This window comes from Dermacentor albipictus, chromosome 3 (genome assembly GCF_038994185.2).
Source record: "Dermacentor albipictus isolate Rhodes 1998 colony chromosome 3, USDA_Dalb.pri_finalv2, whole genome shotgun sequence".
NCBI lineage: Eukaryota > Metazoa > Arthropoda > Arachnida > Ixodida > Ixodidae > Dermacentor > Dermacentor albipictus.
The window spans coordinates 43279331-43296594 of NC_091823.1; the positions used below are offsets into that span (position 1 = coordinate 43279331).

General features: G+C 47.5%; 1 protein-coding gene across 1 annotated transcript; it reads left to right on the top strand.

Annotated features, from left to right (window-relative positions):
- The first annotated feature begins 5125 nt into the window (after positions 1-5125).
- On the top strand, positions 5126-17132 carry LOC135902521 (hemicentin-1-like). Its single transcript, XM_065432637.1, has 5 exons — positions 5126-5442; positions 7326-7484; positions 8091-8348; positions 11730-11908; positions 15468-17132. The coding sequence occupies exons 1-5, from the start codon at positions 5212-5214 to the stop codon at positions 16399-16401; spliced, it is 1761 nt and encodes a 586-aa protein (XP_065288709.1). The 5' UTR covers positions 5126-5211; the 3' UTR covers positions 16402-17132.
- The last annotated feature ends 132 nt before the right edge of the window (positions 17133-17264 follow it).

Below are 17264 nucleotides of genomic sequence, written 5' to 3' on the forward strand. Positions count from 1 at the left end.
AATTGATTCCATAAAGGATCCTGCCGTACGGAGCACCTAGAAAATGATCCTAAGTAGTAACTGTCTTTGACCTTTCGTAGTTTCTTGTTCATTGTGTTCCTAAATTCATTAAAGGCAGTAAGATCAACCTCATCGCACGTGCGAATAAATTTTTGAAACATTTGATCTTTCTTTTTAATTGTTCGCAGTAGGTCGCGTGGCTTTCAGGAACCACTGCCCACATTAGTAATTTTATAGACATGTTTCTTGCGAACAGAAAAAAATACCTCTACAAGCTCCTTATATGCTATGTTAGCACCAGTTTCATGGATAATGCCACCCCAGAGAAGTTGGCTAACATCTGAACGAAAGGTCTCTGCAGTTGCCAGCGTCACAACTTGGTGACTAAACACAACACTGACGTCGGAAGGTGAACGTGTTTAGATTGATCAGAAAATGGCCATGTGGTAGCATCAGCGAAGTAGGTAAACTATATCGACATGCTTTAAGTATTCTTTTTTTTTACAACTTTGCAACATAACTTTCCAGCATAACTTTTACAACTTTGCAACAAATAATTACAACTTTGTCGCACCACTGTCGTGTGTGTAACCATGCCAGGGCGATAAAAATAATATTGTCTAAAGCACCCTGATGTTCTACTTTCGTACTGTAACTCGCAGTGGTGTTGTGATCGGCCGTTCATTCCGTGACCCCGTTCACTCTGCCACCAGTGGAGCACCTCTGTCAGGAGGCGTTCGGGCAATCAGCGTGGCGACAGTCCTTGACCTGCCAGCCGCCCAAATTGGCGTGTCCACGCCGGAGGCGGGGTCAGTGTGCTATCCCCCATCCCATTGCTTGTGCCCAGTGATGTGCGTGTGTTTCCGACGAAGTTCCTTTCAGAGGGAAAGGGTAACAAATCTCCGGATTGGTGGCCCCTGAGGTCATCGGTCTCCTGATGCCCGATTGGGGGAGGCGACTGAACAATGACCACGCAGCGAATGAAAAGAGCGACGGACTGCTGGAGTGATCGGCTGCTACAACTTCTTCATGAACTTATTTTTCCGCACTTCTTTGAAACTTGCGAATCATGTAAATATAAACGTGTGTGGTAAAAGTCGTAAATATTGGACCCAGTCCCACGTTCCCTCACTCTTCCACGATCAAAATATATCCCACTTCTTCGGACCCCAGAGTCGCAACAGTGGCCTATCTTGTTTAAATGAAGTCATTAACAGTTTGCACTTAACAGCGAATAAACATCCAACTGATACAGAGTGCCCAATAAATTGCAACTTTACCTTCATTGTACAGGAATACAGATATTTTTAAGCCATTGCAAAGCTCACGGAGAATGTTGACAGAGTAGGTGTAACGCAAGTGAAACGCACACAGAAAGCCCCAAGAAAAGGGCCGAAACAGACCATGCAATGCCTGTCCCCCGTTGAATGACAGTTTGTGCTTTCGTCGAGCAAATAGAAACGTTCTGCGCATTTTGCGCATAAATGTGCCGTTCGAGAGCAATATAACATCAGTTGACGGCAGTTAGCACGTTTCACTATACTAGAAATTCGGGCCAAATCTTTACCAGCGGAACGCCGTCATGTACATTTCAATGCGACCCGTCGAGCATCTATCTATTCACACTATCGCGGCGACGGTGCTGCCACCTGTAGGTCGATCTCGAAGTGAACACCTTTAAGAGAACATTGTTGCAATACAGGGGGGGGGGGGGGGTATTCTGTAAGAGTCCACCTAGTGGACATGTCCATTTCGTCTGCTGCTCAAGTGCTGATTGGCTGTGGCATCTGGCTTCCGTGGACGCGCAGCCCAGCCCAGCCAATCAGAACTTCAACAGCAGGCGAAATGGACATGTCCACTAGGTGGACTATTACAGAACACTTCCCCAGTCCGCACAACATTGTTTATCGCGTACAGACGTACCTACTTATTTTAATTCATCGTGAAGCTCGAACAGGACAGACACCGCGATGCTTGGTGCACGCACTATAAGAATATTACGTTTCTAAAGGACGGCGTGTTCGCTAAACATGAGTGCCTCTCGCGCCTTTACCTTGCAAGCCTTTCGCACGCATGAATATGTTTGCGGGGGTCGTTTGATGGTGTCCATGCCTCTCTCTCTAGATGTGACGACATCATGACAGCACATTCTAACGCAATGACCAAGTCATTCGCGCGCAACCGCCTATACGGTTTACGCCTATGCTCACGGCCTCGTCTTACGTCGTTCATTTCCGAGTCTGTCCTTCCAGATGCGTGAGATATCTCTCCTAATTGCAACGGCTTTTACCCACGACATTGCGAATCACCGATGCGGCAGCCTTGGACCTATCTCCGCGACAGGGAAATCTCGGCTTTCACCCGGCCGGACGGAAATTCTGAGCAGATACGGGCGCGTACATACCCGACGGGCCGCTTACCTTGGTTGCCTCCCTTTGTTTAAATGGCGCAGTGCCGTGGGGCGTGCGGGAGACCTTGCAATATTAAGGCTACTGCGCGGAGCGGCAATACTTTAGGAGGAGAAATTCAGCTGCCTGTCGGCGGGCACAGATAACGTCAAGATTGCTCGAAGCTTGCGCGGGTATCGCTGTAAGGTCACCTTAGAGGCAATCGCGTCCTCGCAGCATCTGGTCACCGAGGGGGAAACCATTCCGTCGTCGCATTTACGCCGACTACTGCAGCGTTATCGCTCCCGTTAGCCCCTCTTTCAGTGTTCGACCTTTTAGGTTATGAGTTACACATCCATAGTTACCTTTCAACGAGCATTATGATAATTCCAGTTTCTTTCTACAGCAGCAAGCAGCAGCCGCCGTCAATTTTTATGTCCACTGCAGGACGAATGCCTCTCCATGCAATTTCAAGTTACCCCTGTCTTGCGTTAGCTCATTCTAGCTTGCGCCTGTAAATTTCCCAGCTTAATCACCCCACCTAGTTTTCCACTGTCTTTCACTGCACTCCCCTTTCCTCGGTACCCATTCTGTAACTATAATGGTCAACCGGTTATCTACCCTGCGCATTACATGGCCTGCCCAGCTCCGCTTTTTCTCTTAATGTCAACTAGAATATCGGCTATCGCTGTTCGCTCATTAAACCACACCGCTTTTTTTTTCTGAGTATTACCGTTACACCGAACATTTTTCGTTCCATCGCTCTTTGCGCAGACCTTAACTTGTTCGCGCGCTTTCTTGTTAACCTCCAAGTTTCTCCCCCTTTTATGTTAGCACTCGTAGAATGCAATGACTCTGTATTTGGATGCGGGCAGAAAGCAAGAACGCCCATGTCCTATGCATTGGGGCACAGTAAAGATCTCCTGGTGGTGAAAATTCATCCGGAGTCCCCACTACGTAAAACCCCCGAGTTCATTCATTCAATGCAATGATTGTACACTTTTTTTATACGACAGAGGTAAGCTCCCACTCAGGATTTGGCAATGCCTGCCGTATACACTCCAACTCATTCTTATACTTCTGTAAATTTTCTCATGACCAGGGTTCCTTGTGAATAATTGATTTATATAAACGTATTCCTGTACAGACTCTAAAGGCTGACTGTCGATACTGAATTCCTGTTCCCCTGCCAGGATATTGAACATTATTTATGTCTTCTACATATTAATCTTCAACCTCACTCTTACATATTGTTTGTTAAACTCCTCAATCATTTGTTGTAATTCGTCCCCAGTGTTGCTGAACAGGGCAACGTCATCTGCCAACCGAAGGTTGCTGATATATTCGCCGTTGACCCTCACACCTAAGTCTTCCCAATATAATAGCTTCAACACTTCGTCTAAGTATGCAGTGAATTAGCACTGGAGAGATTGTCTCCCTGCCTGAACCCTTTCTTGATAGGTAACTTTCTGCTTTTCTTGTGGAGAACCAAGATAGCTTTCTATACACAGGCCGTCTTTGCAAGGCAGGAGAAGGTGACTAGCGAGCTTCGTTTTTTTTCATTGTTTAGTTTCGCTCTTCAGTGCTACACGCTTTATTCTTCACAAAGTAAACTTTACTTAGCACTCATGTTCGTTGCCTTGAGCCTATGAATAAGCTACTTTCAGTACGTGGTGCAGCACTGCCTCTTAGTACATACAGGCTCAAGACAGGGGTAATTGGAGATCTCTGGGAGATCTCTAATTACCGCTGCAGTGCCATAAGGTCCATAAGGTATGCCATCGTCAGATCCTGCAGTGTGCATAAGGATCTGACGATGATAATATACTGAAGACTACAAACGACACAGCCGACATCATTACCAAAAGTACGGTAAACTCTACTTTGGCAAATAGGGGTGTTTGGTTTGTGACTCCTTGGGCGAGGCGTCAGGAAAGCAGGTTAGGTACCGCAAGCGACAGCGTATGGATAGTGCGATGGTGTCAACAGGTCGGTACAAAGTGTACCAATATACAGGACTGAGAAACAGAGAACGACAATTTTTCTTTCGTTTTTAAAAATTATTTTCGGGAAACGCGTAGCGGGACCAAACGCCAGGAATTAAGATAAATGATAAGTGACTAAAGAATATGAAATGTGCTGAAAAGGCGCTGCTTCCAAACGCTTTTCGTAAAATTCACGCAGAGAGCATTTCCCATCGATTACGCATCATTTCCGTAATAAGAACACGGAAAGCGCGTGAAAATAGTGGAACCAATACGGATGGGCGTGCGCCGTGTGTATACAGAGCAGACGAAGAACACAGCATGGTCCTCTAGCTGTGATCACACTTTCGCTTTGTGTTTCTTATGGTACAGGATGACTACTGAACTACACGTGCGTGTAAACTATAGGCTCTAATTTTACTAGTACTACTACTACTACTACTACTACTACTACTACTACTAATACTACTACTACTACTACTACTACTACTACTACTACTACTACTACTACTACTACTACTACTCCTACTACTACCACCACCACCACCACCACCACCACCACCACTACTACAACTACTACTACTAGTACTACTACTACTACTACTACTACTACTACTACATCTTTTTTCTTTCTCGCTCTTGTTCCTTGCTTTTGATCCTACCGACCGCTCCCATGAGCCCATCCGAGGTTGCGGGTATGTGCCATTGTTCAGAGTCGTCGTCGTCATCCCAGCACGGGCGCTCGTGTCACGGTCCCATCGTTCGCTGCCCGCACGCGCGGCGCGTTCTCTCGCCATTCGTTCCGGCTTGTTCACCAGCAAGACAAAGAAAGGCCGTCCATGGACGCCGCCGCGTTGCTGTTGCCTCTGCTCCTCCAGCTGTTCCTGGCGGCCGAGTGCGCCCGGGTCGCCACGTACCTTGGTGACGCGCACGTGGCCGAAGGTGACAGCTTCTTCGTGGCCTGCGTCACCGAGCCCCACACCGAGCCCGACTGGCACAAGGACGGGCTGCCGCTACCTTCCTGGGGCCACTTCCTTTTCCACGAGGACGTCACCGACGACGGCAGAAAGGTGCTATCCGGACAGGGCTTGGGAGCTCCGTGGCTGTAGATTTTTCGGCTGCCGATGCTGGGTCGGGTGCTATAGCACGCACGCCGTCACCCTCCGCCGCGGAGCGAGACGACGAATTCGTCATCTCGCCAGCTCCATGATTGGCTCGCGGGGCGTCAACGCTTTCTCCGATTGGCTCGAAACGCAAGCATGGTAGAATTTTATAGTTTCCGGCAGAACAGCACCCACGGATTTCGTCTACAGCGTTGCGCAATGCAATACACAGAAATTGCGAGATTTAAACTGGTATTATATGAAATGCATTTCCAGCGTTCTTGTTTGTTTTCTTTTTATAGAGTCGGAAGTGACACCGCCTGGCACCAGTGCGTCCTTTGTTTACTATTACGACTGCTTAAATTTGAAATATAAGCGAAATGAGTTTCATGTGGTTCCCGATTGAAGCAAATATGCTACGGTAGGCATTTGGACCGCTAAACATTGCGATTAACTTGACGCTTTCAGTGTTGCCATTTCTATCTTGCGTGTTCCGTCTATAGTGGGCAACTTTGGCAAAGGAACCATGTTTGATCAATCCTGTTACCTCTAGTGTCCCTGCATAAGCCCAGTACGCAGGGACGCTGCTGTTCAGGGTTTCCTAGCGCACGCTTTGGGTGCGCGTTTTCTGTTGTCGCGTAGCGTGTATTGGTCAAGAGAGGGAACATACGTAGCCTTGGTTGACGGAGCGTGTAGGACGATCGTTGGAGACTGCGTGTTGTCCTGTGTGAACTGATAAAGTAGCGTTACGGTATTCCTACAAAAGAAGACAACGCTCTCAAAACCATGCGTGCTCGTTCCGGCTCACAGAAATGTTAATTTTCGCTTAATGGGTGCGCGTATCATTTAGTAAAACACTGGCCTGTTAATGCGCGAACGCTTCTTGTGTTTGCTTGATGCGAAGGTTGGTCTCAGCACGTATGTTACTAGCTGTGTCCCAATGTTTAGCAACAATTGATAAAAGTAACTTTTATAGGCGTAATAAAAAGGCAGGCGACAATCATTACAGATGCTGCGTAATGCGCGTTAATCGCCCAATAAACCCGCCTGTTCACAAGTTTGGCGCCTTGCGAACTAGGTGGTCGACCATATATAAGGCGCCGCTTTGGCTGCGATACCATTCGAATGCTCAACGCTCGCCCGCGCGAGCCATAATTGGAAACGAACGGCTATGTGAAGCCGGGTCCTGAGTGAAGGGTCAAGTTCACACATACTAAAACAAGCACTTACTATAGAAGTGTTCGTAATGTCCAGTCGTGACAAAAGAAGGCGGCCGGTCAATGGCAAACCGCACTTACGAGCCTAAAGCTTCGTGAATTTGACCCCTAGGCACTAAATCTCTATTTCGCTATAACTGCTAGTAATAGCAATTTTAGCCTATCCTGATTCTGGACATGTCATTAGCGAAAGCAACTTGATGATGGCAAAGAACACTTAGAAATGAAAGCTCTGTGCATTCATTCAGCCCGTGATCCGAATAGCATTATTTAGGTAAGAAAACTCTTTGACTGCGAGGTATACTGTCGCCTGCTGAGCAAGATATCTAACCAAGCGATGGCGAAACCAGACCCGATGTGCCTCGTTATTGCAGACTGTAATTATATAAAGGAAGTGTGAATAAGGGCACTGGGACTGAATTTAAAGAGAGTTCATTTTCGTTCGTTTGAAGTGTTTGTGAATGTTAGTCATATATAGCCTATGGCCAGTGTATGTTGCCTATCACGATTAGCCGCGGCACCCGTCTTTTGCGAACCGCTGTGTATATGTAGTTTACGGACGTCTTCGCAAATGCGGCCCTGCGGCCAGCAGCGTGAGCCTCATTTGGTCAAGCCTTGTGCTTCGCCCTGCAGATGAACACCCTGTACGTCGCGCACGCTCAGCCTGGCCATTCGGGCGACTACTCCTGCGGTATCAACCTCCGCGACGCACACCGGCTAAGCGTGCTGCCTTCGCTACCGCCTGGCAGCAGGCTAGTGAGCAGAGACGTCCAGCGAGACTGCCGTCATCTGGTTCGTGTTTCCTTGCCGTATATAGTCACGTGCCTGAGGACGTGAAGTTGTGCTCACATCCGATATTCTGAGCACGCGCTATTTAATGTATACTTCTTCGACCTTGACGTGCATAGAGTGAAAACACGAAATACCACTGATTGGCGGCGTCAGTTGAGCGGCCCGAGCCACACCCTGACAAGAGTGGAAAGCCTAAATGAGGAGCGCGGTCTGCCTAAGTTCTGACCAGCGTGACAATATGGTGGCGCTCAGGTCGCCCGCTTAGAGCCAAATTTTCCTTTGTTATACTTGATCACGATAGCAAGAAATGCTGACAAAATAAGCTTTGCCTTAGTCTTATCTCTCAAAATTATCGCAAAGCTTGTAATTATTGAGATCGGTTATGTTCTTTCATCCGCCGCCGCCGCCACGGTCCGCAAAGTCCGGGAGGGTACGCGAGAAAGCTAGGCTCCTGGACTTCGCAACGTCCGGAAGCCTTCTAAAGCGTGCTTTAGATCCCGTGCTACCACCCGGGACGATTTTACCGCGTCTTCGGAAAAACTAAGTTGTAGGGACCGTGCTGTGCCGGCTGCGTCACCGTGTGCGCAACGAGGACGGTATTTGCAGTCGCCGAACAGGTCGCTGGAGATTTCGTGCGAGCTGTCCGGCACGGGCCGCTCGGTGACTTGGTACAAGGACGACGAGGCGCTGCGCCAGGGCTTCCGCGAGCGCTACGTCGTCGAGCCGGGACGCTTGATCGTCCACGACGCGCAAGTCTCGGATGCCGGCACCTACACGTGCCTGGGCAGCGGCGGCGCCGGCCTGAGCGTCAGCGTAGCCGCGCCGATCGCCATCGAACCGATGCCGGCCTACCAGAAGGCCAGGGTGAGTCCGCAGCTAGACCCACGGTGACTTTGAGTGGTCGGTTGAGGATGCTTAAACTTATGAGGTTTTACGTGCCAAAACCACCATCTGATTATGAGGCACGCCGTAGTGGGGAACTCCGGAAATTTGGACCACCCGAGTTTCTTTAACGTGCACCTAAATCTAAGTACACGGGTATTTTCGCATTTCACCCCCTATCAAAATGCGGCGGCCGTGGCCTGGATTCGATCCCGCGACTTCGTGCTCAGCAGCCCAACATCACTGCCATTAACCAATCACGGCAGGTCTTGAGGGTGCTTAAGCGTGACAGGTCAGGTACCGTAAAGCTCCGAATGAGCGCATGCTAGTCGTTAAACACGCACACACGCACACACGCGCACGCGCGCGCGCGCTGCGTGATGAGCAATACATCTCGCTTGCGAGTCTGTGGACGCGTGTTGCATGTAATAAGGCCAGGCCAGTAGAAGAGATCAGGCGCCGATAGAACTTCAGGACTCGTAATTCTTGAACAGGTGGGAATAAATGAGACGCGATGATTAGTGAGTGCACGTATCTCGGTGCCATCTGCTCTGTGTGCAAAACAAAAAAGAAGGAAGAAAAGGGAAAATACTGAATAATCATCTTTCAACTGGATGGTAAGACTATAAATGAGCTCCTAGCATGTTTTGAACACTGCTGCAGCTGCGTGTATGCATTTCATCAGGGGGTGCCGAAGAGGCAAGCCATTGAAATTATCGCGTTTTAACGCAGATGTCACGGCTATTAATTGAAATTAAGCTGTCCTTTTTTTTTATTGTTATACTCACCTTTACGGCAAGGACTTCATGCTTTGGTGATGCACATAAACATGCAACAGTTGGGTCTTACAAAGTTGAGAGCAGAAAAGGGAGGCAACAGACACAGTGAAGTTACCGCGCAAAGGACTGTGTGCTTACGTACGCTTTTGCTTTGTACATTCACATGATCTTGGCTAATAATTAAAATAAAATAATGGTGCACAGTGGCCTGTGGGGGACAATGTAAGGAAAGGCTTCGCATTAATTTTGAACACGTGGGTCTCTTACCATATGTTCCTAAATTTAGGGTATCAAGCATTCCTGCGTCATATGAATTTGGGCTCCGCCACTTGGTACGGCTCCACTGAGCCGCCGCGATGAGTGTGGCTGATAGTTGTAGACGAAGTTTATCTCGTATGTTGTTTAAAGCCACAGCGTAAATGGAGCGCAAATTACTACCTTCACGACAAAGGATTACAAAGGATTGTTCGAAGACCAGTCATTTTAGCGAGGTATGATTTCGGCACCCTGAATATGTGCATCATCTGATAAAACGTTCGCTTTCGAATAGTAATTAATTTTTTGTGGCTGTTTGATCTACTGAAGAGGCACACACTTACGAAATCAATACATGTTGCCTTTAGGGAACCATGCACTGGGCAACAACGCTGCTTGCAGTGCCGGTAAAACGGGGACGATCACACTTTCCAAGCACAGTTCGTAAATGCTATCGCTTCAAAAAGTAGCAATATATGCAGGAATTTGCGATCGCGGCAGTTGATGTAGAAGCAGCACTCTTATGCAGAGAAATCGTGTAAAGCCACTTTGGAGGTGCCGGGGATGGGAGGGGCCCTGGCACTGACGTCACGCTGTTTGAAAACAGGGAGAGGTCTGTTCATCCTCGTCCAGGCATAGAACACAGTCAACACCTTCCCAAGCAGTCGAGCTCTGGAAGAGAAAGAGCGACCCCCCCTCCTCCCCCCCCCCCGCGTTCAGTTGTTCCTAGGTTCTATTTATTCATTTATGCAATTGTAAGGCCTTCAAGCTTCATAGTAATACATTGCAGAGGGGACGGGCGAGAATACAATGCAACAGTAAAAGAAACACAGGATTAGCTCTAAGAAACCACAGTACAGGGATCAAATGAAGTCGTTGAAAAAAAAGTGGTAATGCTTCAATAACAACTGAAAAAAATCGCTTACATAATATTGAGTAATTAAATACACGAAGCGTACACTTTACCAAAGAGGAAATGTCCACGAATAAGAATATAATCATACCGTTTGGCACCACACATCATGGCATGTTAATGACTGCGTTCTTAAAACGAGTGGGCTCACTGATGCTTCACGCAGATTCAGGTAGATTATTCCAGTCGATCGATTTACTAGGAAGGAATGATTGTGAGCCCACGTAGTGTCATGACGGAGCACATTAACTTTATGTACGTGATCGCGGCGAGATGAAAAATAAGGCGCTTGGTGGATCCGAAGGCAGCGAAGGGATGCCTTGTGGTAGTAGATTCTATGAAAAAACGAAATGCGCGATTTCTTTCTGTAACGCGATAATAAAGGGATTTGAAGGGTAGTCTTCATTAATGTAACACTAGCAGTGCGATCGATGGTAGTTAGCTAGGTTGAAACGAACAGAGCCATATTGTACTGATTCAATTTAGTGGGTTAATGTGACCTGATGAGGATCCCAGACGGATGAGGCATATTCCAATTGGGGGCGGACCTAAGTTGTGCGCAACAGTCGCTTTAATGAAACAGGTGCAAGCGAAAAAAAATTTATCTTTCAAGTATCCTAAGAAGCGGTTAGCTTTAGACACTAGGTATGGTATATGATGCTTCCAAGACAGATCGGTTGTTATATGAGCCCCAAGTAACGGCAGAATTCAACAAATTGCAATGTGCAGACATTGAGGGTGTAGATAGAGCAAGTTGTTAATAAATGCGCATAGATTCGCATTTATTAATGTTGAGCTCCATGCGCCAGGTGAGGCACCAATCACGTATGTTACTTAAATCCGGTTGAACGGTTGTTAAATCAGAAGCAGATTAAGATTAATGGAATCGTCAGCATCGGTGAAACTTTCGTTTCACTGCACGCTTCCGAAACCGTCATCTTCGACAGCTGGTCGTCCCGATAGGAATTCTTTGTATTCCCGGCTCTGTCATTTTCAATTTCGCGTTTTCTGCGCACGTCACCTTGTTGCGTCAATATTCAAATCTGCTTTTGCGTACTGAATAAGCCAGTCAGAAGTTACTGCCCGTGTCGTCGTTTAACTTCCTGTATTTGTTTCGTCTCCCTACCTGTATTCTTAAAGCTTTCTTACAGAGCGATGAAACCACGGTACTGCCGTATGGCGTGCTGGGTACTGCAACACTGTAGGTGCTCCACTGTCGGGCTCATGTGCTGCTCCCAGTTAAGACGTGTGTCATACATAATGCATGTTTTAGTTCATATACATATATCATTCCCACGACGGTTGTTTGTGCTTTGTTCTAGACGGTTACCCCATGTCGAAAAAGTAACAGTGGGCGCCTATAGTCTTCCGAACCTATAGAGCGATGACCCACTCAAGCCGCCATTTCTCTCCCAGGTGAACAAATCCTTCAGCATCATGTGCAATATCGACACCCAGCCACCTCCGCGCGTCTCGTGGTTTCTCGGGGACGCGCCGCTTACGCCTTCGGATCGGCTTCTCCTGTCGCCTGGGAAGAACGGCGTCGAGAACGCCAAGCTTACTATTCGGCGCGTCTCTCTTCAGGACCGCAACAGGTAAGGAAGGACCTTGGTCTATGGAAAGTTTAGCTCAATTTTTGGTGCCATGTTATACCCCTGTTACACGAGCGACCTTAACCGCGGTTAACGTAACCGCGGTAATCGCTAAACGCGGTTAGCGCGGTTACGTACACGGCAGGTGAAACGGCGGTTAGGCCGCTAACCGCGCTTGACCGCCAACCGAGCTTGGCAACCTCGGTTTAGTGTAACCGACGTTTCGGGCAAAATGGCGGACGGTACTTCTCCCGAGTGCAGCGCTGGCGCTTCCCAGATATCTTTCAAAAAGCGTATCAGTTGGCCTGACTCGACAATCGAGGCACTGATGCGTATTTATGAAGATAATCTCGCCGCTCTACGCTCAAGTAGTCGAAACGCGCGCCTCTACACAGAGATGACGGCTACGCACAAATTTAAAAATTTAAAAACAGCGCAATCAATTTGGACAAGTGAGACACACACAAACGCTCTGTGTTTGTGTGCGTCTCACTTTCCTATCCAGCTTCATGGCACTGCGTTTACACTTATAACTTCAGCATTTTTAACATGTACTTTTTTGTGATAATTTGTGCAATGTGAAATCGCAGTGCACATACATTAACACCTGAAAGCACTGCCTTTTCTTCCTTTCTTCTTCTTTTTTTTTTGTAAATGCAAGCGTACAGTTCCAAAATGCATTCGCGTAAAGTTGTACTCCCTTTACTTATGTAACCAATGTTTGTTAGTTGAAACATTCATTTGAAGATTAAGAAATTTTTTTTACCTCTTCGTTCAGTGGACTTTATTTTATATTTACCCATTTGTGACACTAATTCTGACTTCTTATATGGTTGTATGCCCACCAGGCATGCTCACTACAGAGAGCAGGAGTATCGAAAATAAATAACCTACACGTGCAAAACGCAGTCTTACACGTTAAAACTCCCAAATGTGACAATTGTTTTGCTGAAAAAGAACATCTTTATGCCACTGTAATGAAATGTCAAAGAAAAATGATTCAAAATGCAGCCTGTACACAAGAGATCACGCGAAGCGTCATCAGACCATTAACCGTGATTGGGATTAGCCCGTGTAATTCTGGTGGTCTACGGTTCGCGTTAACCACGGTAGAGCGAGTTAACCACGGTTAAGTTTAACCGCGGTTAAGCTGCCTGTGCAACTAGGGTATTAGGCGGTTGGCTGAACGAACAACACCCACTCGTGGAACAGCAAGAGCGTTGAAGCATGAAGAAACGAGCTGTGGCACGGCCCGCATGAATGAATAACTTTACTTGAAACGGCTCTTCGTCCGTGCAGTCAGCCCTCGCGAAGTTTCGTACAAAACAACTAAACATGGTGTAGCGATTGTTTAGATAGCATGCGAACAATGACATAAGAAGCCAACAAACACTGACACCAAGGACAACATAGGGGAAATTAGTTGCGCTTATTAAATGAAATAAAGAAACGGTAAATTTAAGGAAATGAAAGTGGATGAAAAAGCAACTTGCCGCAGGTGGGGAACAATCCCACAACCTTCGCACATCCACTTTCATCTCCATTAATTTATCGTTTCGTTATTTCATTTATTAAGCACAAGTAATTTCCCCTATGTTGTCCTTGGTATCAGTGTTGTTGGCTTGTTATGATATGTCTAATAAAAATCGGGCCCCTCGGTTAACCACCCTGCTTCTCATTTATGCGAACGACGAGTAGTACACGGCATTGTATTCTTTTTTTTTTGTTTGCTCCAAGAGCTGGTTGCGGCATTATTCACTACGCTTTGTCTTTTGAATGTTCCAAGCAATCATAGTTTCCTAAAAGCGGCAGTGCGACGAGTCTCCGCAGACGTTTATTATTATTGCGAATTCTTCCACATAGAACGCAATATTTTGTTGAAGCTAACTGTATTCATACAGCCACAAGAGCTGTTCGCAGCCAGAAGGACATAGTCTAGGCAAATCCAAGTACCGTACCCATCATTTCCATGTTGCCGTTTGCACCGCCGAACATACATACTACACACACACACACACACACACACACACACACACACACACACACACACACACATATATATATATATATATATATATATATATATATATATATATATATATATATATATATATATATATATATATATATATATATATATTCGGCGGTGCTCATTTCGTAGAGCATCGCTCACGTAATGCGATTACGTGGGGTCGTTCATTGCATCAACTCATAGTAAGAGACCTGGTTTGCCTTGACCATGGCATGTTTTATAAAAGGTGGCTTGGTTCTAAAGTTTTGTACAAAGCCACGGTATCACTCGAATGCAGGTAAGACTCTTTTTTGCAGTACTATCAATTTATTATAACTTTTTGCGAAGTAGTGCCCCCCAAATTATGCAATAGATAAAGAAAGTGTGTAGTACAAGCAATGTTGCAACCATGGAGGAATCAGGGTGCTCACTCTATATAAGCAACCAACAGTTCTACTTGGTTCCATATCAATTCGGTCGACGTGCATGTTCCAGGCCAAATTTTCCTGGAACCACACTTCGAGAAATTCCTGAAGTTTCACATGTTCTATCATCTTGTATTCAGAAAGAATAGGCGTATTGCAGTTACGTGGTTTATTAGTAGGAACAACTATCACATATTTTGTTTTAGAAGAATCCATTTGTAACTGTCATGTTGTAACCAGATAGAAAGTTGCGTGAGGTAAATGTTAACTTTCCGTTCAAGCTCTGTAATAGTAGCAGCTGTAATGAATATGTCAGTATCGTCTGCATGCATAACTAATTGAGGAGACTCGGGGATGTCACACAGGTCATTAATATGAATTATAAACAAAAGTGGTCCGAAACGCAAAGTCCTCGTGTCGCTGTCGATACGCATCAGTAGGGACCACCGCCTGTGCGCAAAACACTGACTTGCAATGAGAAAAGGCTAGCAGGAATCGGCTCAACCGACGAATTCGAAAAAAAAAGAAAGAAAATTTCGCGTACATCTGAATGTACATCTGAAAATTTCGCGTACAGCAAGAAGTTAAAAAAGAAAATTCACATGGGTTTGTATGTCTCAGAAATCCACGCGTTCTTTTTTTTGTCGTTTTTTTTTTCTAAGCAGAGGTTTTTTTGCCTCTGCCATCCACTTTCTGTGTGCTCACTGCTATCTTGCGCTGTTTGACCGGGACAACCAGCGGTGATTTATTCATATCTACCGAGGACAGACGCGAGCTACAACACAAACGGGGCCAAATTACGAGTGTGGAGGAAACAGATGTTCCCTAGAGTTAACATAAACGGAATTCCCCGAAAACTCCAAAGAAAGCTTGGATTAACCCAATTCCGACAACGGGTGTGATCCAGATAATATTTTTCACTTTCTTTTCGTGGCTTCTCTTCAGCTGCATGCTCATTTGGTTTCAGGGGTACACCAGCACGCCCAATCTCAGTGGTATACCGAACTTCTCTTAATCGTGATATTTGCCCCCCACGCTCGCGTTTCCGCACGAACTGATCTGCTCGACTCCTTTTGGGAAGTGCCGTTGGATGACCGCCAGGGGGGGTGGTGCGTTCCCTCTCCAGGTACACGTGTCGAGCGTCGCACATGCACTGCAGCGACCGGCTCGCCTCCCAGGTGTCCACCCAGCTGCTGGTCAGCGCCCTCGCCATCACCACCAACGAGGAGACCACCGGCAGCGGCCTCACCATCGACCCGAGCGCGCCGTTCGTGCTGAGCTGCGACTCGGGCCAGCAGAGCGTTCCGGTCAAGTGGGAGAAAGAAGGGGACGGCCCCATAGCCGACGACGACGCGCGGCTCAAGGTGCTCGAAAACATGACCACGTGGAGCCTGACCATCGAGAAGCCGACCGTCGAAGACGCCGGCCTGTACAAGTGCATGGCCGGAGCGGACGCGGTCTCCATAAGCGTCTTCTTCAAGCTGTCGGCCACTCTGAGCGAGCGGCACTCGACCGCACCCTCGGCCTGGGTCGAGAGCAAGGAGGCGTTCATCGCGGTCGCCGTCGTCGGCTACCCCAAGACGTTCACTCTGGTCTGGACCAAGGACGGCGAGCCGCTGCATGTTGACGAGCGCGTGACCTTGGAGAAGTTCGAGGAGGTCGACGACGCCTTGCTCCGCTTCAAGCAGCTCAAGACGGAAGACGCCGGCAAGTACGTGTGCAAGGTGGACAACACCAAGGAGAACGTCGAGTTCGAGCACACGGTCGAGGTGAAGGGCAAGTACGCGGCGCTGATTCCTTTCGTCTGCATCTGCGTCGAGGTGGCCGTACTGTGCGCCATCATCTACTGGGTGGAGAAGAAGGCGCTCAGTAAGGCCATGCGGTCCCCGGCGACCGTGGCCAGCGCCTCGGAACCGCCGCCGGCCTCTGCAGAGCCCGGGGCGGAAGGAGCCGCTGGCCAAGAAGGGGCGGAACACGAGCCCGGACACGAGGCCCAGTCGCCACCGGAGGGTCCAGAGGGTGCAGTCGCGGCACCAGGCGCGAACCCTGCTGTGGCATAGCCTCCCGAAGCAGCCGCGCGGGCTGGCGTCCCGCCATAGCACAGTGGCTAGTAACTCTATAGGCGGCCTTTATCGCGGCGCAGGGCAGCTCCCGATACACTAAATAAACCTAGCCCTGCGCTGTCGACTCAAACAAAATGCAGCCTTCTCTTTTATCCCGAAGTCTTGCCCGATTGTCGGCCGCTGAAGAAACTGCGCAACAAGCTCAACACATGCGGTAATACTTAAAAAAAAGAAACGTTTTTCGATGTGTGCCTAGAATTCATCCTGTGCTGGCGAAAGGAGTATTTATTGATAAGCGAAGTTGGCTGTGTGTCTCGTTGCACACGTGCTACAGGAACGCGTAGAGCGCCACGTTCATTCAATCTCTGAAATGAGTGTCGCTTCACAAGTGCGTTGCCGCGTTGCTTAAGCACTGCGTCACTGCATATCCCTCAATTTTAGTTGGTGTATAAAACATATGGCCCGCAGCTTTTCTGACGTCTCTCCAGACTCGGAGTGATATACTGACGTATCAACGCTGTTCGTTTCGCCAAAACACACGACTTTGCAGTGAAGCAACCTATTTTTTTCGTAGGCTGTTAATGCAAGTTCATGTAAAAATGATGTCCAAGGCTGTTAACGTGATTTATTTGCCTTTGTTGTGGATGCGCATCAGTTTATTCGGGAGATTTTTGTCTGAAAGCTTCGTTGTATTTGAAACGAAATTAAATTTGCTGTACTTCCTTCGACTTTTCTACTGTTGCTGTCATCTTGCGAAATAGCTCAGACACAGGACAGCGCGCCCACTCTTATTACCTCTATAATATGTGCTGGCTGCTTGCCTTGCTTTTTTGTTGAATTATTCAGTGACGCAGCAAATA